This window comes from Leiobunum rupestre, chromosome 9, assembly GCF_980474605.1.
Source record: "Leiobunum rupestre chromosome 9, qqLeiRupe1.1.hap1, whole genome shotgun sequence".
In the NCBI taxonomy this organism is placed as follows: domain Eukaryota; kingdom Metazoa; phylum Arthropoda; class Arachnida; order Opiliones; family Sclerosomatidae; genus Leiobunum; species Leiobunum rupestre.
Genome location: NC_143392.1, coordinates 33,080,388 through 33,107,704, shown reverse-complemented (window position 1 = coordinate 33,107,704; position 27,317 = coordinate 33,080,388). Strand labels below are relative to the sequence as shown.

Genomic DNA, 27,317 nt, shown 5'->3' with positions numbered 1-27,317 from the left:
GACAATTCGCGCTTTTGAACTGTGCCGTCTTTAGCTCTAGGTCAGAAAACGCCAACTATATTCCCAGTTGTCCCTTAAAAAATCTATTCTTGGCCAAATTATAAGAAAAGCCAATACCCAAGTTTCCGCGCTAGCAATGGCCAGCGAAAGAAGCGCCGCGACGTTGCTTACCAATTTTTGGAGTATAGTGGAAGGGTTGAAACAAAACCATGTAGGAATTGTTCAAGACCTTTAGAATACTCTGATATCACTGTCAAGCTAAAGTGTCGAGACCACGTTTTTGTATATAAATTTGAATCGGCCTTCGAGAGAGACGCTTGGTGTGACCAGAGGAATAGTTTCATATGCGTACGTTAATTTCTATATACGAAATCAATATTTAGATAGTGGTTAAAACCAATATTGAAAGATTTTTTTGTTTTCAACCCTTACATTAAAAGTGGATGTAAGAAGTAAATGTAATCTTGTATTAAATTATTTTTCATATTATTGGAGAAACCTAGCTATAAATAAAACTTGTGGGGGGACATAAAAATTAGATTAAAAGAACACTAATACGCGTGTAAGAAAAAAGATAATTTGAATGGCATCGCAAAACATTTGATTGAAACAGATTTTAAACATACAATAGATTGGGATAACCCTGAACTAGTTTATTTGGAGCTTGATTATTTTAGGCGGAAATTCATAGAGGGGGTTTTTATCAATAGTACCGGGGAAGGGGGGCTAAACTTGGAGGAGGGGAACAGTGAGGCGAAACTATGGGGAATATTAACGAATGTTAAAAAATAATTTTTGGTATCAGTTGTAAAAAATACGTATTGTCGGGACGTTCTCTGTATATTTTGTAATTAGTGTGCCTGACGAAGACCGCGAGGACGGTTGAAAGCTTGCCACAGCTTTTTGATTTTAATAAAAAGTTTTTTACCCATGAGACCTTTTCGAAACTGTTTTCTTTATTAATAATTACCATGGACGTACTAGGTTTTCAAATTAATTAAACCTAGCTATAGATGAATATTGATTTGCATATGTCTCCACACATTTCCAAAATAAATGTCACGACTATGTTTATGAAATTTACTGAAAGGGATCCGCAACCAGCTGTATTGTAGAAATTTGTGAAAAGTTGGGTATTGTGGGAATACGAAGTAGGCGCCGAAGCTACGCAGAGGGAATGATTAGCATATTTAGGGTACCTTAAATTCAAATATGCAACGTAAGTTGCTTATCCCTTTTAGTGTTTTTTTTATGTTTTTGCCGTAAACATTCGATTTCTTATTTAAATTTAAAACTGATTGAAAGTTATATTTTTAGCTAGTTCTTGGCACATACTACATACGGACCGGTAGAGACGATATCATTTAATTTGAATTTTTAGATAATTTTTAAGCCAGTCAACGGGACCCCGATCGTTAATTAGGTCGGCCCTATTCGTGGTAGAAAGGAAAGTGGTGGGTTGATAGGAAATATCTAAACTTAACTACTTTTCTTAGTTTTAGATCGGCCCAGGCCAGAGGCGTATTTTTTATTAATTTTTTTAATTAATTCCAGGTGTTTTAATTTTTTTATATACATTTTTTGTACACTCATAAATAGTCATTAAAATACTAGTAAGTTATAAATGATATTTTACGTTTAATTTAACTAGTTTGTACACTCCAATTCGAATTCACCCAATTAAAAACACTTAAACGGTTAAAAGTTAAAACACGCTATTCTAATAGACGGTAAAATAAATTCCAACGGCTTCCCAGCCTCTGAAGGGTTTTTGAATTTGGGGGTACGAAAAAAGGGGAAACGTTTCGTGACAGCATGGCTGCCAGCCTCTCCGCTTCGCGACTTTAATTGTCACTGAAATCATTTCAACCGTTTTTCACGTCATTACGATTGATCTCAGTTAATAATTTGTATTTTAAATTAAAGAATTCAAGTTATAGGTAAATTTACAGTTAAACAACCATTTTGTCTAGCTTTTATTCCCGAAATATAACGGTCAGTTTACTTAGATGGCGCCACGTGCTCTACGAAGAATCACGATTTAGATATTTGTTACTCGGCGAAAGTTAAAAATTGGCCTCTGCGCATGCTCCAATACCAACCAATCCGGTGTTCCCTCCCTGGCTAGTGTCCAGTTTTTAAGTGGCAATGACGGTTTAAAATTCCCCCCCCCCATTTATTTTACCGTCTATGTAGCAGACGACGTGCACTGGTCATGGTCCAGTTTATTTATTCAGGGGGTCACTGGTCACATGTCCACTTTAAAAAAAATCCTTATTTCTAACCCTGCATCAAACGTTTTACCGCGACGGACGGACGTTATTGAAAATTAACTCTGAGCGGATTTCTACCTTCGATATATTGTTTTCTACCACCAAAGGTTTTCCGACACAACCTATTTTGTTACAGACAATTTTTGGTAACCAAAATTCGGTATTAGAGGGGCCCGTAGGAGTATTTTGGATTTAGGAGGTATAGTTTAAAAGGCGAGTTAAGTGCTAAAACATGATGTCATATAGGGCTATGGACGTTACACAGTGTCCTAATATTCATGATTTTTGGGTTTTTTAGCAAACGAAGATGGGTCCCTGAGTTCACGCTAATTGGAAGTCTGAGCCGCCCCCTTCCTTTTTGACATTGAACAATGGGCCATAAAGGTTTGGAGAAAGATGCCGATATGCGGCTCGTCAAAGGAGCTTAGGGGCACTTTCGTGGGACACATCGTCCCTCCTTTTAAGCAATTCTCAGAAGAAGTCGTTAAGTTGTAAAAGAAGGGGAGAACTACAATGCCTTCTTCATGTGGGACGGAGACTAGAGTTAAAAATAGAAAATATAAAAAAATACAAATAATTGAATATTCCTTCAGTGCTTTCAGCTATTTTATAAGGCTCCGAACACGCTTCGAAGATTTAGATTTTTTTTCTCTAGCTGAGTACTAAATATTCTAAGGATGCATTTATTTCATTGGACAAGATTTCTTTTCAGTATAAATAATGAGAAACACTTTAATATAGAATAATACACGTTTTGCTAAAATATTTTCATGTATAAATCAAACCTTTATTTAAAAATATCAGAAACAATACTACATTAGTTTAATTTGAGAGTTAGTAGTCTTAAGTGACATAATAATTTACGTTGTCAATGGTGAAACAGACTATTATTAAAAAAATGCATTAGGTAAATAGGTAGTGTCATACTTATGTTTATTATGTTACTTATGGTTGAAGTAAATATATTTAAAATTGGTGGGCAAGAGGGGGCCCTAAATTGTAGTGCCTACGTGGGAAAAAACCCTGTCAAACTTTAAAATCTTATCTCCACTTGATTAATGGGCCGAAACTTGTAGGGCAATGGGAGAGTCCGGCTTCCTAGAATTTAGCCAATTTGCGCGAAATAGGTAAACTTCACTGTTAGCTCTGAAATAAAAAACTCCCACCTCCCCCAACAATTTGAAAGGTTAGCCAGTGGCTAGAGGGACAGCGCGTCAGCCCTCCAGAATAAAACCGAACGTTGTCCACTTGTTCCGCAAATAAATTGTATTATACACGTCTTGAAAATCTTTTCCAACGAGATTTTGCTTTCCAGAATAGTCATGGAAATTATTACAGGTGAACAAAAAGGCAGTCGCGTGTTTAAGCAGGATGGGTATTTGTATTTAAGAAATAAAAAAAGCCCAATGGCTCCATTTACTTTCGGTGTTATTTCCAAACTAACACCGTATTAAAGTGCAAACAAACTGCAGTTTTGCGACCTGGTGCTGAGCGTTTGGAGATGTGTAATAACCATGGACACAATCACAACCCACCAGCAAGAAGAACCAAGAAAATGGAGTTCAAAGGTAAATTACGGACTTTAGCAGCCTCAAGTTTCGCCTCGTCTCAGAAGACAGTTTTCGACCGCCTTCGTATGGAGTAAGTAAATAATTTTCTTCCGAAAATCAGACAGTTTTGTAAAGGCGATTTGAAAATGACAACGGTATATTTGATATTTAGACATGACGTCACCGACGTGACTTATACCAACATGAAAAGCATGATGGGTAGAGCAGCACGGGAAAGATTTCCGGTGAATCCCAACAGCGTCCAGGGTGCTGCAGAAAATATGGGTCAAAGAGGCATAGCTGAACACTTTTCTAGAGATTCTTGTGAGAACCCATTGTTCAGAGTGATGCTACCCCTTTTTCACACTCTGGTTTTTGTGTCTCAGTACATGGCGGACAATGTGATGCCAGAAGCAACGTCAATGTTTGTAGACGGCGCATTTAAAGTTCCAAAACTCTTCAAACAGTTAGTTGTGATTCATTTGGCAGCCAACCGTACAAACTATGTAAGTTATATTTTACTTATTTTAGCAGAAGTACTGACAATAGGAACTTTAAATTGGTGCCGGTTTTCTCAGCCGTTTACGCGCTGATGACTGTAAAATCACAGCAGGCGTACAACGAACTCTTCCAGTACGTTTCACAAGAGTTTCCTGCACTATTTCCGACCGAAATAATGACTGATTATGAATTAGGCCTTCAAAACAGTCTCAGGCGTCATTTTCCCGCCGCCCAAATGAATGGGTGCTGGTTCCACTTTGCGCAGGTAAATAAAAGCACCTTATACATTTTACATTGATGTCGCAGTAATTTGTGTAGTAAATTTAAAACATCCATTTTTGTAAAATAAATTAGGCTATATATCGAAAAATCCAAACCGTGCATTTGATAAATATCTACAAAGTTAACGGACCAGCTAGAGACGCATTGAAAATGATTATGGCGCTTCCTCTCTTACCAGCAGCACGGATTCAGGAAGGATTGGATATCATTAGATTTAGAATGGCAGCAATGGCCTATGTGCGTAGATAAATTATTCGACTTTTCGTAATATAATAGTAATGAGTATAACGGCTACAATAACGTAATTATTTATTTAGCTACCCAACACTAAGTTTGCAGCATTAAATGGACTTGCTCAGTATGTCCAAGACTACTGGATTAGAGTTGTAACGCCGGCGGTTATATCTGTCTGGAACTTACTGAGGAGGACCAATAATGATAATGAATCGTGGAATTCAAGATTTAACAGATTAGTGAACTATCAAAATATTGGAATTTGGAAATACATTGGTATAAATTAAAACCAAATTGTCGGTTCTTAATATTAACCAGTAATTTTCTGTTCTTTAGATCATCTCCAATTAACGGAAGACTCTCAAAGACGAGACCACTCCGCCGCTCTTGAAGGGATGAAAATTCGATCGACACGTAATAAGCGTTACGTACAAAATGATAATAAGCAATATTTTGACTTAATTCTGCTTTTAAAGGGTGTCAATTATACAAACTGTAACAATTTTGGTAGCCGAATACGAGCTCTTACCGAAGAATTTCAGAGCGAACAAATCGACATCGTTCAATTCTTAGAGCGAGCAAAGCACTTTATAAGCCCTGAGAATGACGAAGATGACCAAGATTTCGGAGACCCGCAAATTCCAGGCAACCAACCACCTCCATCTCCACCACCGTTTCCACCACCATCTCCACGACAGTCTCCACCAGCTTCTCCACGGTCTCCACCAACGCTTCCACAAACGTCTCCACCAGTGGCGCCTCTGGTAGTAGCCCAACAACTACTACCACCATCACCACCACCACCATCAGCAGCAGCAGCAGCAGTTACAGCTACTATTGAGACGGTGCGCATGAGGGTAGTGCGCGATCCAAATTCACCCCTCGGAATGAGATTGGAGCTGGTCGAAGCTCCACGAAAAGACGCCGCCTACGCTCCAGCGGTTCTTGGAATGGTTAATGGTAAGCGTAAACTAGGGACGTAGATCTGTTTTTGCAAAGTTTTTTCCACCACAGCGCTGCCAGGACAGTCAACCACCGTAAAGCCCCGGCAGATCGTCGGCGTCCGCCATGGCCTCCAAGGACCCAACCAGCCACCGTCTTCGACCGCGACAAACGCCGCAACGATAGTGAATGGTAAGCGTAAACTAGGGACGTAGGTTTGTTTTTGCCAAGTTTTTTTTGACGTATTTTCAAAATTCCGCCACAGTGCTGCCAGGACCGTCAACCACCGTAAGGCCCCGGCAGATCATCGACGCCCACCATGGCCTCCAAGGACCCATCCAGCCACCGTCTTCGACCGCGACAAACGCCGCAACGATAGTGAATGGTAAGCGTAAACTAGGGACGTAGATTTGTTTTTGCCAAGTTTTTTTTTTATGTATTTTCAAAATTCCGCCACAGCGCTGCCAGGTCCGTCAACCACCGTAAGGCCCCGGCAGATCGTCGGCGTCTGCCATGGCCCCCAAGGACCCATCCGGACACCGTTTTCGATCGCAACAAACGCCGCAACGATAGTGAATGGTAAGCGTAAACTTGAATTTGTGTGCCAAAAAACTTTTCATTGACATATATTATAAATGAGCGTTCTTGAATCAGTTGAAGGCATGTTAAGAGATTACGATCTTTACGACGGCCTAATGCCAATTGAAGCTGATCGTTCTGAGGAAGAACCTGTTGCAGCACTAATTCAGAATGTTCTTCTTGAAGCATAAGTAAAAAAATAAATATTGTACGGAAATATTCAAAATGTATTAAACCTTTTGGTTTTAGAACGATCAAAACGAATCTGAAGAGTGCAATATATGCTATGACAATATTGCCAGCACTAGAGCAATACCATGTAGCCATAAAGCATGTTACAGGTGCTTTTCTATGCTTCAAACAAAAAACCAATGTCCGTTTTGCCGTAGGACAATAGATTATTTGATTGGCGTCTAGGTAATAAAATCCTGTTACTTTTTGTTTTGTAATCATGAAAACCAGTGTTTTAAGAAGCAATGCATCTTCCCAGCCACATAAGCAATTATTTTTGTGTTGAATTATAGATCTTCAACCTCATTTCTCCGACTCCACCTGAATCCATTGAATTGGGAAAAATACTGCTAGAATTACAATCACGATTTCGGTTGCCATGGTTACGCGGGACCTGTTCTGAGAAGACTACGAAATTTATCTTTATAATTAGGTGGTAGTGCCATCTATATTTTGTAAAGTTGTATGGTTGAAAATAAATAATTATTAGCTAACTCACTGTAACTTGTGTTAAAAAGGATCGTGTTGACAGAATAAAATTGTTTTAAACAACTTCAAAGGTTTGTTTGTTACGATAAATCATACATTTCAATTTCGCGTCAGATTCGCCCAAAAATTCAATTGCCATATAATGACCACCACCAGAGAAAGAAGCCGCCACGGTAGAACGATCGATAAAATTGATAAAGTTTCCTTATTGAAATAAATTGTTCCCGCGTCAGCCAGATTTAGTTGTACCTCTATTTATTCCCAACTCAATGCCTGAATCATAGTGTATTTTTCTCTACTAACCTTGTGCCTGAATCTCTCGAGGCTTCATTCCTATGCCTTCTCAGTGGTGCCATTTTAGGGGACAATTTTTTAGAAAAAAATCTTATAGAAAACATGCGTTTTTGTGCTATTACACCCAAAAATAAAAAAACTAATATATGTATTTCAAAACCAATTAGACTCATGCTTATTGCAATTTAAAAATTGTCTGCGATTTTTCAGAAACAAGTAATGACTTAAATGGATCTTAAGGACAATTGAAGAAATAAATCATTAAACTAGTTTAAAACCAATCAGACTCATGCTTATTGTAAATTTATCTGCGATTTTTCAGAAACAAGTAAAGACTTAAATGGATCTTAAGGACAATTGAAGAAATAAATCATTAAACAATTGATATTCAAACTTACCCGCCTATATTAAAAACATCCCGCTCAATAGTTTAGAATTTTCCCGACCAACAAATCGTACTACACAGAGACAAGGGAAGTCGGAGAAATGGGAAGTCGGAGAAATGGGAAGTCGGAGTAATGGGAAGTCGGAGTAATGGGAAGTCGGAGTAATCGGAAACGTATCAGCACCTTTGAAAGTACTTGTTGGCAACCTTGTAGTTGGTTCACATTCCAAAATGGGAGCAGGGAGTTCGAAGGACAATTTGCAGCTCTATTTAAATCGTTTATCAGAAAGTGAAATAAGTCAGTGTTATAAAATATTTCGTGCCATAGCCCAAGAAAATGAACAAAGTAAAGTTCCATTAAAATGTTTCTCATTCGACCAATTTCTAGTAAGTATTTATTTCGGTTAATTTCAGTATGTATAATCAAGGCTTAACTGTTATGTCTAATCTAATCTAAGCTATGGGCCTGTTATTGCTGCTGATATTGCAAAATACCCTTTTTACCACTTTCTAGGACTATGTTGGAAGGACGCTTACGTCTCTTCTTGCGAAACAAATATATAATGGGATGTCTTCGGTGTCCGATAAACAATTGTGGAAGGGTGTATATTTTGCTACTTTTGTACAGTATATGTGTTGTGTGGTGAAAGGAACGTATGAAGAACAAGGAAAAGCATTTGCTTATATTCTAACTGAAGGAAATAATACTACATCTATCAGTCGAATCAGACTTGTAAGCCAGGCTTTTATATTAATTTTTCATTAGCAACTATACATTGTTATTTGTAATTAGGTTCTTGAAGATATTGCGTCAGTTTTACCAAATGTTTTAAGTAAATCCCAAAATTTCCAAAGCTGGAAGTTTCCCAACCATGACAGTTTAGTGACACGTCTTTCCAAGTTGTTTTTCTTTGATTTGTTTAAGAAAGGTTTGAATTTGTGATAAATTTTGAGTGTTTGAGTTAGTCTATTAATTTAGATAAGATTTGTTTTAGATAAAATGGCTAAAGAGAAGTGGGAATCTCAAACCATATCGATAGATGCTTCAGAAATTGAACAAATGTTTATGGGAGAATCTCTAATTGGCACAGCTTTTACCATGATAATTAACAATGCTCTGCCTTTATCACAAGTAAGACACTAAATCCCCTTAATTTTTTTTTAACATAATTACATTACTATTTTTGTAGAACTTGTTAAGGTTTAAATTGCCTTTATGTACGGGTGCAAATTGGGCAAAAGTTACGTCACTACTGGATTTGCCATCATTATTACTTCTCAATCACTCCTTGCCTCCAAGCTTAAGAGAAACGTGGCATCTTTTATATTCTTCAAATGTTCATGGAGCTAGTTTTTCAGCTTTAATGGGTCACATTACAAAAAAAGGTCCAACGTTAGTTATAATAAAAGATAAAGATGATTATGTTTTTGGAGGTTTTGCGCCAGTTGACTGGGATTTTTTCCCAAAATTCGTAGGTAATTTTTGTATGATTAACATCTTTTTTCTCCAACTTTAATAATGGTGTTAAATTTTAATAGGAAATCAGAACAGTTTCATTTTTAAACTACAGCCAGATTTGAAAATTTATGAGAGCTCGGGCATGAACAACAATTTTATGTATCTATGTTTACATCAACGTACTCTTCCTAATGGTTTGGTTGGTATTTACAGAACATACTAAAATATTTTACTTAAGATTACAGCAGGGTTATTACAGTTAAGGAGGTTAGATTACCAAATTTTTTTTATGACGCCCATAAGTCAAGACTTGCTTTCCCCAAATTCCCTGTTCATTCCCAACCAAAAACTATAGCAAAGCCCCCTTTGTTTCGCCATTGAAACCTAGATAGGTAGTGGCTGAACCAGACGCTTTTAGTTTTTCCTCATCATTAGTTATTCGTAAATTTTATTAGAAAAAAAAACATTCTTATGCTCCAAGCCTCAAACCCTTGGACATAAACTATAACGGAGCCATCTAGTGGGGAAAATGTGAACTATGACCACGTGTTTGGTTTAGGGACTGGAGAAAAAATTATATTTTTATGGCACCTAGAATCGCTACGACAGTTGTCAAAGCAAAATATTTCCCCATAATTAAATTTAAAACAACATTCATTGCAACTTTCTTTGAAATTATATAGATTTCGGGCAAATTTCTTCAACGTGGCCTAAGCTAAAAACCGTTAAAGTTCGAAATACTGTAGCAGACCAATGTTTTGGTAACTCCTAGGTTACTTTGAAGCTTTGTAGGTGGCGCTAAAAACGTTATGTCCAAGTATTTGACACACCAGGCGACAGCTGTAGCCGAGCCGCGAGACATTAGTCGGGGGAATACAAATTTCTTCTCCAGGTACACTTGAATCCTCCTAGGTTGGACATAAGGATATTTTTTAAGTAGTCAGCCTGCCTAGTGAGCCTCCTAACTTAATTTATGTTAGTAGTCACTGACTAGTGGGGGTATATAAACAAGAAGGACAGCTAACTTTTTGCTTTACCCGTCAACCTGTCAGAATTTAAATAGGAGTTTTTTATCACTTGAGTTACATCAAAAGTGTCATAATTGTAATTGATGGTAATTATGTCACTTTTGGTTACATGATGTGATGTTTTTTAAATAAAATGGGAATGATGAATTTATTATACGCCATTATTTATAAATATTAAGGAGCATATATTTTAGTAGTCAAATGCAATAACTAGTGCCATATGTCTAACCCTGGGCTCAACCTGGGAGAAGCTAGCGTTGTTACACCACCTAGACTCGTTTCAGAGGCGAATAACATAGAGTAAAGATAGTAAAAATTAAATAAATATTTACTGAAAATATATTTTTTTTAAAAGTAAATTAATTTAACTAAATTATTTTTTATAATTAATCAACCCCTACCCTTGTTTACTTAATAATTACAATCTTCAGTAGGACAAATGTTTCTATTAGTGGTATAAGATGGTAATAACGCCTCTTAAAAGTTGAATAACCCTGGTTTTAATATTTTAGGCTTATTTAAAAAATTTATGTTCAAGGGTTTTGGTGGACAAATGAACAACTTTGGTCTATGGATAGACTCTGAATTTGATCATGGACACTCAATTTTATCATGTGCCACTTATCGCAGTGAACTTCTATCTGGGAAAGAGCAATACGAAGTTGACACAGTTGAGGTTTGGAGAGTAGGACCAGCTTATAAAGAGTTTGAAAAAGTAAGTTGTTCAAGTTTCTTTCCTGCAAACATGTGAAATTTCCATTTTCATTTAGGTACCGAAGAAAAGCGTTTTAGACAGTGACGTGACAGCTAAAGCAATGTTAACTATGATAAATAAAGGCGGAGCTAGTGATGGATTAAGGGAATTGGGTGTAGATGAAGAGACAGCTTGTTCATAGTAGTAATATATAATTTTAATAATTCAAATTAAAAACCAAGATTGTTTTATACTATTCTGTGTTGATTATTAAGGATTATCTTTCCAATTAATTCTACTCCTCCAATTTTTATTTGGGGATGGGGTGGACCATGAAGGAATAGTAGGGAGGGGAATTCGGAGGCGGCGTTAAATCCAACACCGTAGTGACAACTCGCCGCTGCCGGGAGGGGGCCATTGAAGAAAAGGGGGATGGTCGTTTTTTACAGTCGATCGGCAGATCCCGTCCTCTATTAATAAGAATATACATTTAAAACCGTTGGAAATCACGTGGTAAGTTTGAATCTTTCATGATAATGGATCACGCTTATAGGTCTGTTTACAGTTTGTTCGACGCCGAGTTTGCTTTACAGGGGTATGCAAAAACTCGGATGTTTTTAGCTTCTTTCAATCGAGAGATGGCGCCAATACTTCCTAAATTGTAGCGAAATCGTACTAGTGGCGCTACCTCAAGAACTTCTGAAATTAAAAACAAAATCCTAACATCGCCCTGCCCCTGTAACTTACTACCCAGATATACATCAGTAAACCCACCTATTGTAAAATAAAAGTTAAGAAAATAACTAAGGCCCAAGAGTAAAAGAAAGGTAAAGTTACCTTCCCATTTAAGATTTTTGTTATTAAAAAACCACTTGTTAATGCCCAAAAACAATTTACATATTTCTAGAAATAAATTATTTATACTTTGTTAACTTTTCATATTTTCTTGTATTTAATATTCTTTGCTGCAACTGAGTTTCATTAGTGGCTGAAGGGTCGCTGAAGATCAGAAGACCCCTCCTCGGGGTCAGGCTTGGAAATAAGTGGTGATCACTCGGTCAAAGACCAGTTTATTAATTGCTCGGACCGGTTTGTTTATTCAGAAAGTAGGGTAGGACCAGTTTATTAAATCCAACTAATTATGAAAATTCAGCTTGGAGTTCGAGTTTCCTACTAAATTCGATTCCTTCAAAGTTGCCCAAATTGCCCAACTCTCTCTCTCTCTCTCTCTCTCTCTCTCTCTCTCTCTTGTTCTTGTACATTCGCTAGAGAGAACTAGAAAGATTCCTACCATCCTTGGTAGTAGTGTAAGGTGGAAAGCATAGTTGGAAAGTGGGAAACTGGGAAGGGAAACTAAAGGATTGGGTCCGTGAGAGCCAGTATTTTTCTCGACGGACCTTGCGTGGGAGCCACTGGGAGTATGAATAACGATATTTAGCATTACCACCCTAGCTTTAACGTACGACATTTATTTTCCATAAAGCTCCAGAAAAGAGACTTATTAATGTACGATGCTAAAGTTAATAGCGCTGTATTTAAAATAAGAAACCTTAAGAAGAAGGTGGAATTAAGGTTAAAAGTATATCAAATGAGCTTTTTTAGGGGATTGCCCATAAAAATTGATTTATTTATTGCAAAATATTTTATTAGGAGTGTGCAAAATATTTGGTGAGACAAAATAATTCGATCGAATACCAAATTGAATAAGTTCGCGAATATTCGTTTTTCTTGATCAAATAGTCGAATATTCGAAAAAATAGGGACAAAGTATTTGGTATTTTCAAATATAGTTTGCAAACTGGTCGAATAACCGCGGGTCTTTTTCTAATTTGTTGAAAGTCAAGGCCATCAGAGGACAATGCAGTGAAATTTCCGAACTAGTCTTTAATTCTGGCACCTCTCTTTATGCCACAGCGACAAGGACCATCTAAAGAGTAACTTGAACCGTTTTGCACGTCCATTATCTACCCCTTAGCGAAAGGCAGAAGAAGCTGTTTATTCTAGCGCCTATTGGCTAGATTAGTCCAAGGGCTTATTGAACCCCCCCCCCGAAATGCTGATGACTGGGGGGGGGGGGCTAATCAAAATCCGTGAAACTTCCGTCAGCACCCCCCCTTGAAATTTCCCTCAAAACCCCCCCTGAAATCAAATCCTGGATACGCCCTTGGATTAGTCGCGTGTTCTCTGTTGTTATGTAATTTTCTATTATAGCAAAGTAAAACTAAATCGTAAACCAAGTCCAAAACAAAACTAACAAGTCGGCCCAGGCCGTAATATTAGTTCCACATCAGTGTATTAGAGTGGACAAACATATACACCCTTAGTAGACACAGGTAGGCAAACTAATACAAAAGCTAATGAGGCTACGTGATTTATTATCTTTTTATAAATAAATTGCCACCCTAAGTTAAAGAGTGGATGCCGCCCACCATCAGCTGACTAATAAAAAATCTGTTGGGCCCATGTGATTTCCTATTGTTTGAAATAAAATTCACCATCCTATGTTAAAGAGTGGCCACCGCCCACCCTCATGAAATCAACTTTTTTTTTCGGTAACTCTCCCTTTAAGGGGGTTGGTTGGACGGGGCGGAAATTAACGGCACTGCGTGCGCGTTAAAGAGTTCTATCGAATGAGACCAACTGTTTTTTTTTCGGTCACTCTCCCTTTAATAAGAAAGTGCCACACTTATTTATTACTTCTGACCATACACGGTTTCGATAAGAAAGTGCCACACTTATTTATTACTTCTGACCATACACGGTTTCGATAAGAAAGTGCCACACTTATTTATTTCTTAAGACCATACACGGTTTCGATAAGAAAGTGCCACACTTATTTATTACTTCTGACCATACACGGTTTCCATAAGAAAGTGCCACACTTATTACTTCTGACCATACACGGTTTCGATAAGAAAGTGACCCACTTATTTATTACTTCTGACCATACACGGTTTCGATAAGAAAGTGCCACACTTATTACTTCTGACCATACACGGTTTCGATAAGAAAGTGACCCACTTATTTATTACTTCTGACCATACACGGTTTCGATAAGAAAGTGCCACACTTATTACTTCTGACCATACAAGGTTTCGATAAGAAAGTGCCACACTTATTAACCCCAGTCTGACCCGCAGACCGCACCGTCAGCGGGGCCTCGCTATTCAGGGGCGAGGGAGAAAATTGTCGGGTGAAAAAGCCTATGTGATACGAAAAGAGAACGGAATATGGTTGTCCGCAAATCCCCAGTCCGACCCGCAGACCGCACCGTCAGCGGGGCTTCGCGATTCAGGGGCGAGGGAGAAAATTGACGGGCGAAAAAGCCTATGTGATACGAAAAGAGAACGGAATATGGTTGTCCGCAAATCCCCAGTCTGACCCGCAGACCGCACCGTCAGCGGGGCTTCGCGATTCAGGGGCGAGGGAGAAAATTGACGGGCGAAAAAGCCTATGTGATACGAAAAGAGAACGGAATATGGTTGTCCGCAAATCCCCAGTCCGACCCGCAAACCGCACCGTCAGCGGGGCTTCGCGATTCAGGGGCGAGGGAGAAAATTGACGGGCGAAAAAGCCTATGTGATACGAAAAGAGAACGGAATATGGTTGTCCGCAAATCCCCAGTCCGACCCGCAGACCGCACCGTCAGCGGGGCCTCGCTATTCAGGGGCGAGGGAGAAAATTGACGGGCGAAAAAGCCTATGTGATACGAAAAGAGAACGGAATATGGTTGTCCGCAAATCCCCAGTCCGACCCGCAGACCGCACCGTCAGCGGGGCCTCGCTATTCAGGGGCGAGGGAGAAAATTGTCGGGTGAAAAAGCCTATGTGATACGAAAAGAGAACGGAATATGGTTGTCCGCAAATCCCCAGTCCGACCCGCAGACCGCACCGTCAGCGGGGCTTCGCGATTCAGGGGCGAGGGAGAAAATTGACGGGCGAAAAAGCCTATGTGATACGAAAAGAGAACGGAATATGGTTGTCCGCAAATCCCCAGTCCGACCCGCAGACCGCACCGTCAGCGGGGCCTCGCTATTCAGGGGCGAGGGAGAAAATTGTCGGGTGAAAAAGCCTATGTGATACGAAAAGAGAACGGAATATGGTTGTCCGCAAATCCCCAGTCCGACCCGCAGACCGCACCGTCAGCGGGGCTTCGCGATTCAGGGGCGAGGGAGAAAATTGACGGGCGAAAAAGCCTATGTGATACGAAAAGAGAACGGAATATGGTTGTCCGCAAATCCCCAGTCCGACCCGCAGACCGCACCGTCAGCGAGGCTTCGCGATTCAGGGGCGAGGGAGAAAATTGACGGGCGAAAAAGCCTATGTGATACGAAAAGAGAACGGAATATGGTTGTCCGCAAATCCCCAGTCTGACCCGCAGACCGCACCGTCAGCGGGGCTTCGCGATTCAGGGGCGAGGGAGAAAATTGACGGGCGAAAAAGCCTATGTGATACGAAAAGAGAACGGAATATGGTTGTCCGCAAATCCCCAGTCTGACCCGCAGACCGCACCGTCAGCGGGGCTTCGCGATTCAGGGGCGAGGGAGAAAATTGACGGGCGAAAAAGCCTATGTGATACGAAAAGAGAACGGAATATGGTTGTCCGCAAATCCCCAGTCCGACCCGCAGACCGCACCGTCAGCGAGGCTTCGCGATTCAGGGGCGAGGGAGAAAATTGACGGGCGAAAAAGCCTATGTGATACGAAAAGAGAACGGAATATGGTTGTCCGCAAATCCCCAGTCTGACCCGCAGACCGCACCGTCAGCGGGGCTTCGCGATTCAGGGGCGAGGGAGAAAATTGACGGGCGAAAAAGCCTATGTGATACGAAAAGAGAACGGAATATGGTTGTCCGCAAATCCCCAGTCTGACCCGCAGACCGCACCGTCAGCGGGGCTTCGCGATTCAGGGGCGAGGGAGAAAATTGACGGGCGAAAAAGCCTATGTGATACGAAAAGAGAACGGAATATGGTTGTCCGCAAATCCCCAGTCCGACCCGCAGACCGCACCGTCAGCGAGGCTTCGCGATTCAGGGGCGAGGGAGAAAATTGACGGGCGAAAAAGCCTATGTGATACGAAAAGAGAACGGAATATGGTTGTCCGCAAATCCCCAGTCTGACCCGCAGACCGCACCGTCAGCGGGGCTTCGCGATTCAGGGGCGAGGGAGAAAATTGACGGGCGAAAAAGCCTATGTGATACGAAAAGAGAACGGAATATGGTTGTCCGCAAATCCCCAGTCTGACCCGCAGACCGCACCGTCAGCGGGGCTTCGCGATTCAGGGGCGAGGGAGAAAATTGACGGGCGAAAAAGCCTATGTGATACGAAATTAATATTAATAAATTATTTTTCGCAGCTCCATCTACCGTGTCGTCGCTTTTCCACAACAAACACACAAACACACAAACAACAACACTTAACGACAATCCGTCCATAGCAATAGTCCCACTTCGATATATATATCTCGATGTGGAACTAAAAACCGGGAGGAAGGTTGAAGTAAGTGACATTTTGGATTTTTCTGTTTGGAATTTTTGGGTTCACTAAATTATTGATTTAAAATTATTATAAATTAAATGCAATTTTTTAATTTGTAATAAAAGATCTGCTCCTTCGGGTTTTACATATATTTAAAAACTTTAATTAAGTGTTTGCATACCATGAAGTATATAGCATGTCCTTTGATTTTAATTGTAGTTACCAGTTACTAACGGTTAAAAGTCGCTAGCTGACTTGGGCCTGGGGGGGGGGGGGTGCCTAGGGTATTAGCCTAGCTAATGATAATAATAATAACTATTATTATTATTATTATTCTTATTTTGTCATAGTACCCATTTAAAATATGTATGATAAGTTGATAACTTAAATTATAATTAATAAATATTTTTTCTTTGAAAAAGTCTATTATAGTTTCAATTTATAGAATAAGATAAAGTCAAAATTATATATTTGGTTTAGTATTTTGCTATTTACAAGTAAAAAGAACAGTGATTTCAATTACCTTTCTATTCATTTTGACAAATATGCAAGCTATTTGGTTATTTGAAAACCAAATACGTCGAATTATTTGATGTTCGAAATACTATTTGGTATTTTATCAGTTAACTGGCTTAAATTTTTGACCTACAAATATTCGACCAAATTATTTGACTTTATAAATATTCGATTTGGTATCTGACGTGCTTTGAAAAATATGATTTGATATTCGATTCGATCCCCAAAAAATATTATTTGCACACCTTTAGACTTCATACAAGAATGCTCAGAACTTTGCGATAATGTTGCCTCATGCTTAGAAAATCGGTATGATACAACTTTGGCCAGCATATAAAGAATGTAACCCAAAAGAATTCGATAAACTTGAAATTCAACAAGTGGGAGATTTTTTCCATGAAATTCTTAGTGAAGAAGAACAAATTAGATTAAAAACGAATGGTAGCCACTCACGTTGTCAGTTTAGAAGGAAAGTAAAAGACAGTCCTAAAGATGTGTACTCTCTCACTTTACGATATCCCGCGTCATATCCAGCTCGATCAAAGATATTCGAAATAATATGCTTAGTTACAGTTTCAGTAAATGTAATATAATATAATAGGACTTTAATTAGTTCTAAAAATTGAAGATTTTAATCCAAGTTTAGTTTTATCGTTGTGGCTAACTGATATTCAAAAAAGATTTCAATCGAGAAAAAAAAAGTGCAATGTTGAGGTTTTGGAATTGGACGAATACAATTCCGAATTTCTTCAAACTGAATTTTGAATTTCAGTAAGCCAGGAGTCTCAGGACTCTCAGAATATTTTGTAATGTATTAAGTACCTGATTGTACTGTGATCTTTTTGTGATGTCAAATTAAAGTTAACTTTTTCTGACAATGAAGAAAAATTATTTACTAATACCATAAGGGTACAATATTATAGACTTATGCTAATACTTACGACGTTAGATTAAGACTGGGAGGGCCTGGGCCCTGGTGTTACTGTGTAACCATTTTTTTATCATATTGGGCTAGTAAAACTAAAAGAGCAAGGGGTCACTGGTCCCAAGGACCACTTAAATAATTTTAAATGTTAGGGTCCAAAGGTCACAAGGACCAGTTTAAAAAAAAACATTATTTCCAAGCCTGGTCGGGGTTATTTTATCCTGGCGCTATATTATGGTCCATGGAAACAACTAAGGCCTAAGCTAAAAAAACAGACTCTGAGGGTGTGGCTTCAGAGGTCCTCCAGCTCCTACTGAAGCCGATTTCCCCATCCTTTAGCTCCTCCTGCAAACTTTATTCCTTCAAGCACTAATTACTGTAGTGACTAAGTTTGTCCGAAGTTAATAAAACTCCATGTAGATAGTAGAATATGGCTCCAATATTTTATTGATATGTATTGTAAAACATTTAACGTATAGATTCTTAAACGCGCCTTCCCAAGCGACCGCCATTACGTTACAGTCTACGGGGAGGGTGATGAAAAAACCGGTTTAGGGGGGATGAAATTTCCGCAGTAGAGGGCTTGCGCTTGCTCGTTGGTTGTCTGTACGATAATGGCGCCGCCCAGTAAACGTTTCTAAAAAGAGTGTATAATTTCGTTGAAAATGTATGCTGGAAATTAAATGAAAATTAAATTAAATTGGCGTATTGGAACTTTCTGGTATGTTTTTCAAAATGCTTGGCGGTACTTTCATAAACCCCAGGTCCAAAATGGCACATTTTGTTTGAATGTTCCCTAATAAATTACCTTTAAACATGAATGTATATGTATTCATTTCAACCATGAATATCTAACTATATTATTACCCTTTCTACCATCTGGGGCTCAGATGGGCGGTGCTTTTTTTTGCGTTTTAAGTAATAACTTGAGCCAATCAGGAGATAAACGTTTGTCGTTGACTCGATCCACAAAATGTTTCCGGGATTGCGTTATTTAACGAGACTAATAAGGCCGGGACAAAATTGCGCTTTGCAAAACAACGTTCGGCCAGTGAGACAGCCATCGTGACTGCCTCACATATAACAAACAAAACACCCACCATGGACTGCCCGGAACCCACCCTCGCACAGCTGAGGACTAGAGTGACTTATTATTCCACTGCAAACTACCCTCCCCGAAAGTTTATAGAATGTCGAGTATGGTTCGCACCTGGGGATCCAGTGACCCCATTAAGGACAGTTCCACTCAGAACATCCCGGTATCTCATTGGTTCCCTAAAACTGACGTCAGCCGAAGCGAATGAAGAACACTTCAGTGCAGGCTTGGAAATAAGTGGTGGTCACTGGGTCAAAGACCAGTTTATTAATTGCTCGGACCAGTTTTTTTATTCAAAAGCTAGGGGTTCACTGGTCCAGTGTCCAGTTTATTAATTCAAAATTATCTACCGTATTATTAGCCAACTGGTCTACGTGACCACTTAAATAATTCAAGAGTTGGGAGTCGCTGGCCAAATAGACCAGTTTAGAAATATACCTTATTTCCAAGCCTGCTTCAGTGACGTTTTACCCCCGCTCGTGCCACTGGGAAATTATACTATTTTCTAGCCCTATTTTCCGAGCTGACAACTAAAGTTAGGTGGGGTGACGAAGTGGATAGCACTTTCGCTTCGTTATTCTTTAATTTTACCTTATAAGTAATGATACTTGCATTTTAATTTAATTTTTATTTAAGTTTATTTAAGAAATTTTTTTTTAATTTATCTGTAGCAGACGCAAAATCTTAGGCGCTACCTCGGAGAAGCTAGCGTCGTTACGCCACCTAGACTCGTTTCGGTTGTGAATAGTTTGAACAAAGACGATAGCTTATAATTATAGTCTTTGAATTCCAAGTGCTACTTTCGGAGAAGGATGTAAAATAGAGTGCTGAACCCATTGAGTTGGGAATATTAATCTAAAGATCCAATCAAATCTGCTCCCCGCGAAACAATTTTTTGAAAATTAAGAATGTGCCGTCTCCTCTAAAATGACGAGAAAACGTTATCATATGATCCGTGGCGCCATCCATTATTTTTGTTAAAAAAATTTGGCCGGAAAAAGCGTCTTATTTGAACGAACCATTGAAAGATAGACGGCGCTACGGGTAGAATGATAAAGTTTTCTCGTCATTTGGGAGCAGACGGCAGTATTCTTTTTTTTAAACTTGTTTCGCGAAATACTGAAATCCGACGTTTTGATTGGACCTCTAGATTAATATTCCCAACTCAATGGCTGAACCTAAATTTTTGGGGTGTACAACGAGTATTTCATTGTGACATTCCTCATGTTATGTCGAAGGGCTTTCAACCAGGAAGACCCTAGCTGGATCCCCATTCTTGCTAATAGCCTTGGGAATTCATTAAATCGTATCATGTTAAAGCATGAATGTATTAATTTCAACCATGAATATCGAACTGCATTTCGTATGGCCTCAGTCGCGAGGATTCGAGGGGCTTAGTTACTACACGGCCAACTTAGATTCACTGCAGTAGTGCATGCACGATTTTAAAAACCTTGGATTCACTGCTACTCGCATTAGAAGGCCCCCCAGCTTTATGTTCCTCCCATGTTAACGAGCGTATGAGGAAAAGCCGATTTACGCGGGAAAATTCCGCTTGGCGCGCTGAAAGCAGGGACAACCCTTCTAATGTTATCCTATGAGGAAAATATTTCGAAAGAGTCCCATTTTTAGGAACCTTATTCGTTATTTTTGTGATTTTTGTCAACGCTGAGATTTTAATATGATTTGAAGTAAGGTGTAAGCTTGATTTGAAGTAAGGTGTAAGCTTTATTTGAAGCCCATGTTTGTAATTTTCCGATCGTTGGTTCCTCTTTTAAAATCGAGCAATATTTTAAGGCGAGGTATTGACTACGTATCGAAAATCCCATTCGGCGCCCCCCCCCCCCCTTAGAATACTTGAAAAAACATAACAATTTTTGAAGTTATTGAAATATATTTATTTGGTGAAAGACAATTTATAACACAAATTCTAGTTGTAGAAAGTACTTCGTTTAAGCAAACGAAAATGAGAGCTCCACGTTACATTTTCACGCTCCATATAGGCACGATTCTTCTTTTAAACTACTCAATAAATATTTAAAAAACTATAAAATATTGATATAAATATATATTTACAAATATATTTATTTATAATGTAGATGTAAAAATAGTATTTTTTTAACAAAATATAGATGGAGGTCGGGCAGCTATTATGGCAACAGGGTTGCCATTCATCAGAAAATCGGAGCCTATAAAACAAAATTGTTTAAAATGTACGCGTTTTCTATTCGTTATACTCACGAGGAGACGACCCGAGGTGGTTCTCACCGATTTGGTTCAAAGTTGGGGGATTGTTAGACCTAGATGTATCATGAAACCCGTTAAAGGGAAAAGTTACGCTGGGCTTCCGTTTTGCCATGTCAACCAAAAATGTTTTTGACAACATAAAATAAGAAAAAGTCTATGTAAAATAACATGCGAAAATGACAAATTCTAAGGGTCCCCCCTGTGCAAAACTTCAATAAATCAAAAAATAATAATTTAAAAAAAAATAAAAAAATTAGTAAATTTAACATTTTTGGATTACTTTGGACAAATAGGCGGGAATAAAAACCATTTTGGGTGAACTCGAGTGCAGACTTGGAAATAGTGATATTTTTTACGGGGGCCCCCGACCCCCCTTAAGTTTATTTTTATTGAGAGCCACTGGCCCAAGCGGGGGAGGGGGGTAGGGGAAAAAATTGGTTACGTTACTTACATAACATTTATTAATTTTAAAACAAGCAAGTATATTATAATATCACACATAATCATTTGTAACGCTAGATCCTGCTCTCGTATAGGGTAGGAAAACAGTTTCAAAAACAGCTACAAATCAATATGTTCCAGAAATTTCCGTAAAATGTGTAATAAATATTTTTTAATTAAATTGAGAGCCCCGGTGGCCCGCAACCCCCGTTCGAATGATTTATTTTAAGAGCCCACTGATTTTTATTAAGAGCCATTGGCCCCAAGACTCCCGCTAATTCCAAGTCTGCTCGAGTGAATTTGAATAAATACGTCTAATTTTTTTACAAAATATTTGTATAACTTATGCCGTGATAACTGCCATATATTTTCGCCGATAAATTTTAAAATTTCTACATTACATTATCTGAACGATGTAAACGGATTTTTAGATTTCGATCGAAAAACGACGCCATTTTGTAAAATGGCGGATACAAATATAAATCATGGTGCAATAAGTTAGGTAATTTGTATCCGATTAACCTAACATTTTCTACGTTACATTATCTGCCCGAATGAATTCGCACTATAGATTTTTATAGAAATCCGACACCATTTTGGAAAATGGCGGATATCAATAAAACTCATCGTGCGATAAGTTCCGTAAATATTCGTCGGTTTATCAGAAATTTTCTACGTTTCATTATCTGCCCGAGTTAATTAGACCTATGGGTTTTCCAATAATAATCCGACGCCATTTTGAAAAATGGTGGATATAAATATAACTTATGATGCGATAACTGCCGAAATTGCCGATTTACGTGAGATTTTCTACATTGCTTTATCTGATCGAATAAATAAGCCCCTTACACTGTGATAGAAATATGACGCCATTTTACAAAATGGCAGATATAAATATCTCATAATGCGATAACTGCCGAAATTATTTGTACATTAATTTGAAATATGCCGTATGCAAAATAGCGCATAACAATATATATCTTGATTGTTATTAGAAAAATTATCGATTATCAAATCAGAATTTTTCTGTCTCATTAAATGATCGAATAAATAAGTCCTTTCTATTTTGAAAGAATTCCGAAGCCATTTTGCAAATTGGCGCATATCTGAGAAGTTCCGTAATTATTCCTCAACTATTCTGAAATTTTTTATTTCTGACCGAGTAAATTAGTGCTATTTCAAAATAACGCACATCAATGTATCCCTTGGTGCGATAAATTCTATATTGTTATTGTTAAAAATTATAGGAAACTTCATATAAAATGGGTAAATTTTAATACATTTCGGCAAAATCCAATAATATTGGGTAAGTTCTTATATCATTGGATTAATAGAAAATAATTATGATTAAATCTATCATTTAGGCATAATTTGGGTAAATTGAAATATTATTAAATTAGTTCAATTGGCATTGTAGAATTATTGGTAATTCGGGAAATTATTGTGAATTCAGAAAATGGTTGTAATTCAGGAAATTTTGGGTAATTTGGAAAATTATTGGTAATTTGGGAAATAATTGGTAATTTGGGAAATAATTTGTTATTCTGGAAATTATTGGTAATTCTGGAAACTATTGGTAATTCTTGACACTAATGGTAATTCTGGAAATTATTGGTAATTCTGGAAATTATTGGTAACTCGGGAAATTATTGGTAACTCGGGAAATTATTGATACCTCGGGAAATTATTGATACCTCGGGAAATTATTTATAACTCGGGAGAATACTGATAACTCAGGAAAATATTGATAACTCGGGAAATTATTGATAATCGATAATTTTTCTAATAACAATCAAGATATATATTGTTATGCGCTATTTTGCATACGGCATATTTCAAATTAATGTACAAATAATTTCGGCAGTTATCGCATTATGAGATATTTATATCTGTCATTTTGTAAAATGGCGTCATATTTCTATCACAGTGTAAGGGGCTTATTTATTCGATCAGATAAAGCAATGTAGAAAATCTCACGTAAATCGACAAATAATTTCGGCAGTTATCGCATCATAAGTTATATTTATATCTACCATTTTTCAAAATGGCGTCGGATTATTATTGGAAAACCCATAGGTCTAATTAACTCGGGCAGATAATGAAACGTAGAAAATTACTGATAAACCGACGAATATTTACGGAACTTATCGCACGATGAGTTTTATTGATATCCGCCATTTTCCAAAATGGTGTCGGATTTCTATAAAAATCTGTAGTACGAATTCATTCGGGCAGATAATGTAACGTAGAATATCTTAGGTTAATCGGATACAAATTACCTAACTTATTGCACCATGATTTATATTTGTATCCGTCATTTTATAAAATGGCGTCGTTTTTCGATCGAAATCTAAAAATCCGTTTACATCGTTCAGATAATGTAATGTAGAAATTTTAAGATTTATTGGCGAAAATATATGGCAGTTATCACGGCATAAGTTATACAAATATTTTGTAAAAAATTTAGACGTATTTAATCAAATTCGCTCGAGTTCACCCAAAATGTGTGTGTTTTTTTTTAAGCTCGTTATGAGCCATTGTGACAATACAGTCCGCTCGTCCATTTGATTAATCAGGTGCGAAATATGTGTTACGGCTACGCCAACGGGAGGATACTTGGGGATAGGGTTGGGACACCCGTGGCGGAAGTATAACAACCACCCGTTGGGGGATTAGTGGTCGTCCTCACACGGCCTTCCACAAACTCTGCCTCCCGGACGCCTGGGATTACAGGAGTGAGCCACTACTCCCGGCCAAAATGGTTTTTATTCCCGCCTATTTGTCCAAAGTAATCCAAAAATGTTAAATTTACTAATTTTTTTTATTTGTTTTTAAATTATTATTTTTTGATTTATTGAAGTTTTGCACAGGGGGGACCCTTAGAATTTGTCATTTTCGCATGTTATTTTACATAGACTTTTTCTTATTTTATGTTGTCAAAAACATTTTTGGTTGCCATGGCAAATCGGAAGCCCAGCGTAACTTTTCCCTTTAACGGGTTTCATGTTACATCTAGGTCTAACAATCCCCCAACTTTGAACCAAATCGGTGATAACTACCTCGGGTCGTCTCCTCGTCAGTACTAATTATGCTAATTATAACCGTAAAGAAATTATACTTACTGAACTCATTCGAACTCAATCCATCTACGGAGAAACGTTCACCGCTAGTGGCGTGACCGAGCAGCGCCCCTCTCTTTTTGTGCTCACTGAAAAACGAAAGTGACGCCCCTCTCTTTTCGTGCTCACTGAAAAACGAAAGTGGCGCTGCTCTCTTTTCGTGCTCACTGAAAAACGAAAGTGATGCCCCTCTCTTTTCGTCCTCACTGAAAAACGAAAGTGACGCCCCTCTCTTTTCGTGCTCACTGAAAAACGAAAGTGATGCCCCTCTCTTTTCGTGCTCACTGAAAAACGAAAGTGATGCCCCTCTCTTTTCGTCCTCACTGAAAAACGAAAGTGACGCCCCTCTCTTTTCGTGCTCACTGAAAAACGAAAGTGATGCCCCTCTCTTTTCGTCCTCACTGAAAAACGAAAGTGACGCCCCTCTCTTTTCGTGCTCACTGAAAAACGAAAGTGATGCCCCTCTCTTTTCGTCCTCACTGAAAAACGAAAGTGACGCCCCTCTCTTTTCGTGCTCACTGAAAAACGAAAGTGATGCCCCTCTCTTTTCGTGCTCACTGAAAAACGAAAGTGATGCCCCTCTCTTTTCGTCCTCACTGAAAAACGAAAGTGACGCCCCTCTCTTTTCGTGCTCACTGAAAAACGAAAGTGATGCCCCTCTCTTTTCGTGCTCACTGAAAAACGAAAGTGATGCCCCTCTCTTTTCGTCCTCACTGAAAAACGAAAGTGACGCCCCTCTCTTTTCGTGCTCACTGAAAAACGAAAGTGATGCCCCTCTCTTTTCGTCCTCACTGAAAAACGAAAGTGATGCCCCTCTCTTTTCGTCCTCACTGAAAAACGAAAGTGACGCCCCTCTCTTTTCGTGCTCACTGAAAAACGAAAGTGATGCCCCTCTCTTTTCGTGCTCACTGAAAAACGAAAGTGACGCCCCTCTCTTTTCGTGCTCACTGAAAAACGAAAGTGATGCCCCTCTCTTTTCGTGCTCACTGAAAAACGAAAGTGACGCCCCTCTCTTTTCGTGCTCACTGAAAAACGAAAGTGATGCCCCTCTCTTTTCGTCCTCACTGAAAAACGAAAGTGACGCCCCTCTCTTTTCGTGCTCACTGAAAAACGAAAGTGATGCCCCTCTCTTTTCGTCCTCACTGAAAAACGAAAGTGACGCCCCTCTCTTTTCGTGCTCACTGAAAAACGAAAGTGACGCCCCTCTCTTTTCGTGCTCACTGAAAAACGAAAGTGATGCCCCTCTCTTTTCGTGCTCACTGAAAAACGAAAGTGACGCCCCTCTCTTTTCGTGCTCACTGAAAAACGAAAGTGATGCCCCTCTCTTTTCGTGCTCACTGAAAAACGAAAGTGACGCCCCTCTCTTTTCGTGCTCACTGAAAAACGAAAGTGATGCCCCTCTCTTTTCGTCCTCACTGAAAAACGAAAGTGACGCCCCTCTCTTTTCGTGCTCACTGAAAAACGAAAGTGATGCCCCTCTCTTTTCGTGCTCACTGAAAAACGAAAGTGATGCCCCTCTCTTTTCGTCCTCACTGAAAAACGAAAGTGACGCCCCTCTCTTTTCGTGCTCACTGAAAAACGAAAGTGATGCCCCTCTCTTTTCGTGCTCACTGAAAAACGAAAGTGATGCCCCTCTCTTTTCGTCCTCACTGAAAAACGAAAGTGACGCCCCTCTCTTTTCGTGCTCACTGAAAAACGAAAGTGATGCCCCTCTCTTTTCGTCCTCACTGAAAAACGAAAGTGACGCCCCTCTCTTTTCGTGCTCACTGAAAAACGAAAGTGATGCCCCTCTCTTTTCGTGCTCACTGAAAAACGAAAGTGATGCCCCTCTCTTTTCGTCCTCACTGAAAAACGAAAGTGACGCCCCTCTCTTTTCGTGCTCACTGAAAAACGAAAGTGATGCCCCTCTCTTTTCGTCCTCACTGAAAAACGAAAGTGACGCCCCTCTCTTTTCGTGCTCACTGAAAAACGAAAGTGACGCCCCTCTCTTTTCGTGCTCACTGAAAAACGAAAGTGATGCCCCTCTCTTTTCGTGCTCACTGAAAAACGAAAGTGACGCCCCTCTCTTTTCGTGCTCACTGAAAAACGAAAGTGATGCCCCTCTCTTTTCGTCCTCACTGAAAAACGAAAGTGACGCCCCTCTCTTTTCGTGCTCACTGAAAAACGAAAGTGATGCCCCTCTCTTTTCGTGCTCACTGAAAAACGAAAGTGATGCCCCTCTCTTTTCGTGCTCACTGAAAAACGAAAGTGATGCCCCTCTCTTTTCGTGCTCACTGAAAAACGAAAGTGATGCCCCTCTCTTTTCGTGCTCACTGAAAAACGAAAATGATGTCCCTCTCTTTTCGTGCTCACTGAAAAACCAAAGTGATGCCCCTATAGGGCCATCTATCAGTGACCAAAATTAGTATTTGGAAAATATTTTCTGGATGCGCTACGTAATAGTTCCATCTATTGGTGTTCAAAATTAGTATTTGGAAAATATTTTCTGGATGCGCTACGTAATAGTGCCATCTATTGGTGTTCAAAATTAGTATTTGAAAAAAAAAAGAACGCGGTA

At 38.9% G+C, this 27,317-nt stretch overlaps 3 protein-coding genes across 4 annotated transcripts; all 3 read left to right on the top strand.

Annotated features, from left to right (window-relative positions):
* Positions 1 to 3,187: 3,187 nt before the first annotated feature.
* Positions 3,188 to 5,406, top strand: LOC149927182 (uncharacterized). 2 transcript variants are annotated; one of them, XM_090158791.1, is made up of 8 exons: positions 3,188 to 3,914; positions 3,996 to 4,147; positions 4,210 to 4,329; positions 4,402 to 4,589; positions 4,679 to 4,843; positions 4,924 to 5,116; positions 5,177 to 5,254; positions 5,317 to 5,406. In XM_090158791.1, the coding sequence occupies exons 4-8, from the start codon at positions 4,416 to 4,418 to the stop codon at positions 5,337 to 5,339; spliced, it is 633 nt and encodes a 210-aa protein (XP_090014917.1). In that variant the 5' UTR covers positions 3,188 to 3,914; positions 3,996 to 4,147; positions 4,210 to 4,329; positions 4,402 to 4,415; the 3' UTR covers positions 5,340 to 5,406. The 2 variants fall into 2 exon arrangements, with proteins under 2 accessions (XP_090014917.1, XP_090014916.1); XM_090158790.1 differs by having other exon boundaries at positions 3,996 to 4,329.
* On the top strand, positions 5,349 to 6,568 carry LOC149927181 (uncharacterized). Its single transcript, XM_090158792.1, has 5 exons — positions 5,349 to 5,800; positions 5,855 to 5,974; positions 6,048 to 6,167; positions 6,242 to 6,361; positions 6,437 to 6,568. The coding sequence occupies exons 1-5, from the start codon at positions 5,692 to 5,694 to the stop codon at positions 6,550 to 6,552; spliced, it is 585 nt and encodes a 194-aa protein (XP_090014918.1). The 5' UTR covers positions 5,349 to 5,691; the 3' UTR covers positions 6,553 to 6,568.
* A 1,398-nt stretch (positions 6,569 to 7,966) lies between these two features.
* Positions 7,967 to 11,197, top strand: LOC149927180 (MTOR-associated protein MEAK7-like). Its single transcript, XM_090158320.1, has 8 exons — positions 7,967 to 8,147; positions 8,275 to 8,493; positions 8,554 to 8,689; positions 8,756 to 8,892; positions 8,951 to 9,236; positions 9,300 to 9,418; positions 10,786 to 10,962; positions 11,018 to 11,197. Exons 1-8 carry the CDS (start codon positions 7,992 to 7,994, stop codon positions 11,141 to 11,143), a joined length of 1,356 nt encoding a protein of 451 aa, XP_090014446.1. The 5' UTR covers positions 7,967 to 7,991; the 3' UTR covers positions 11,144 to 11,197.
* Positions 11,198 to 27,317: the final 16,120 nt, after the last annotated feature.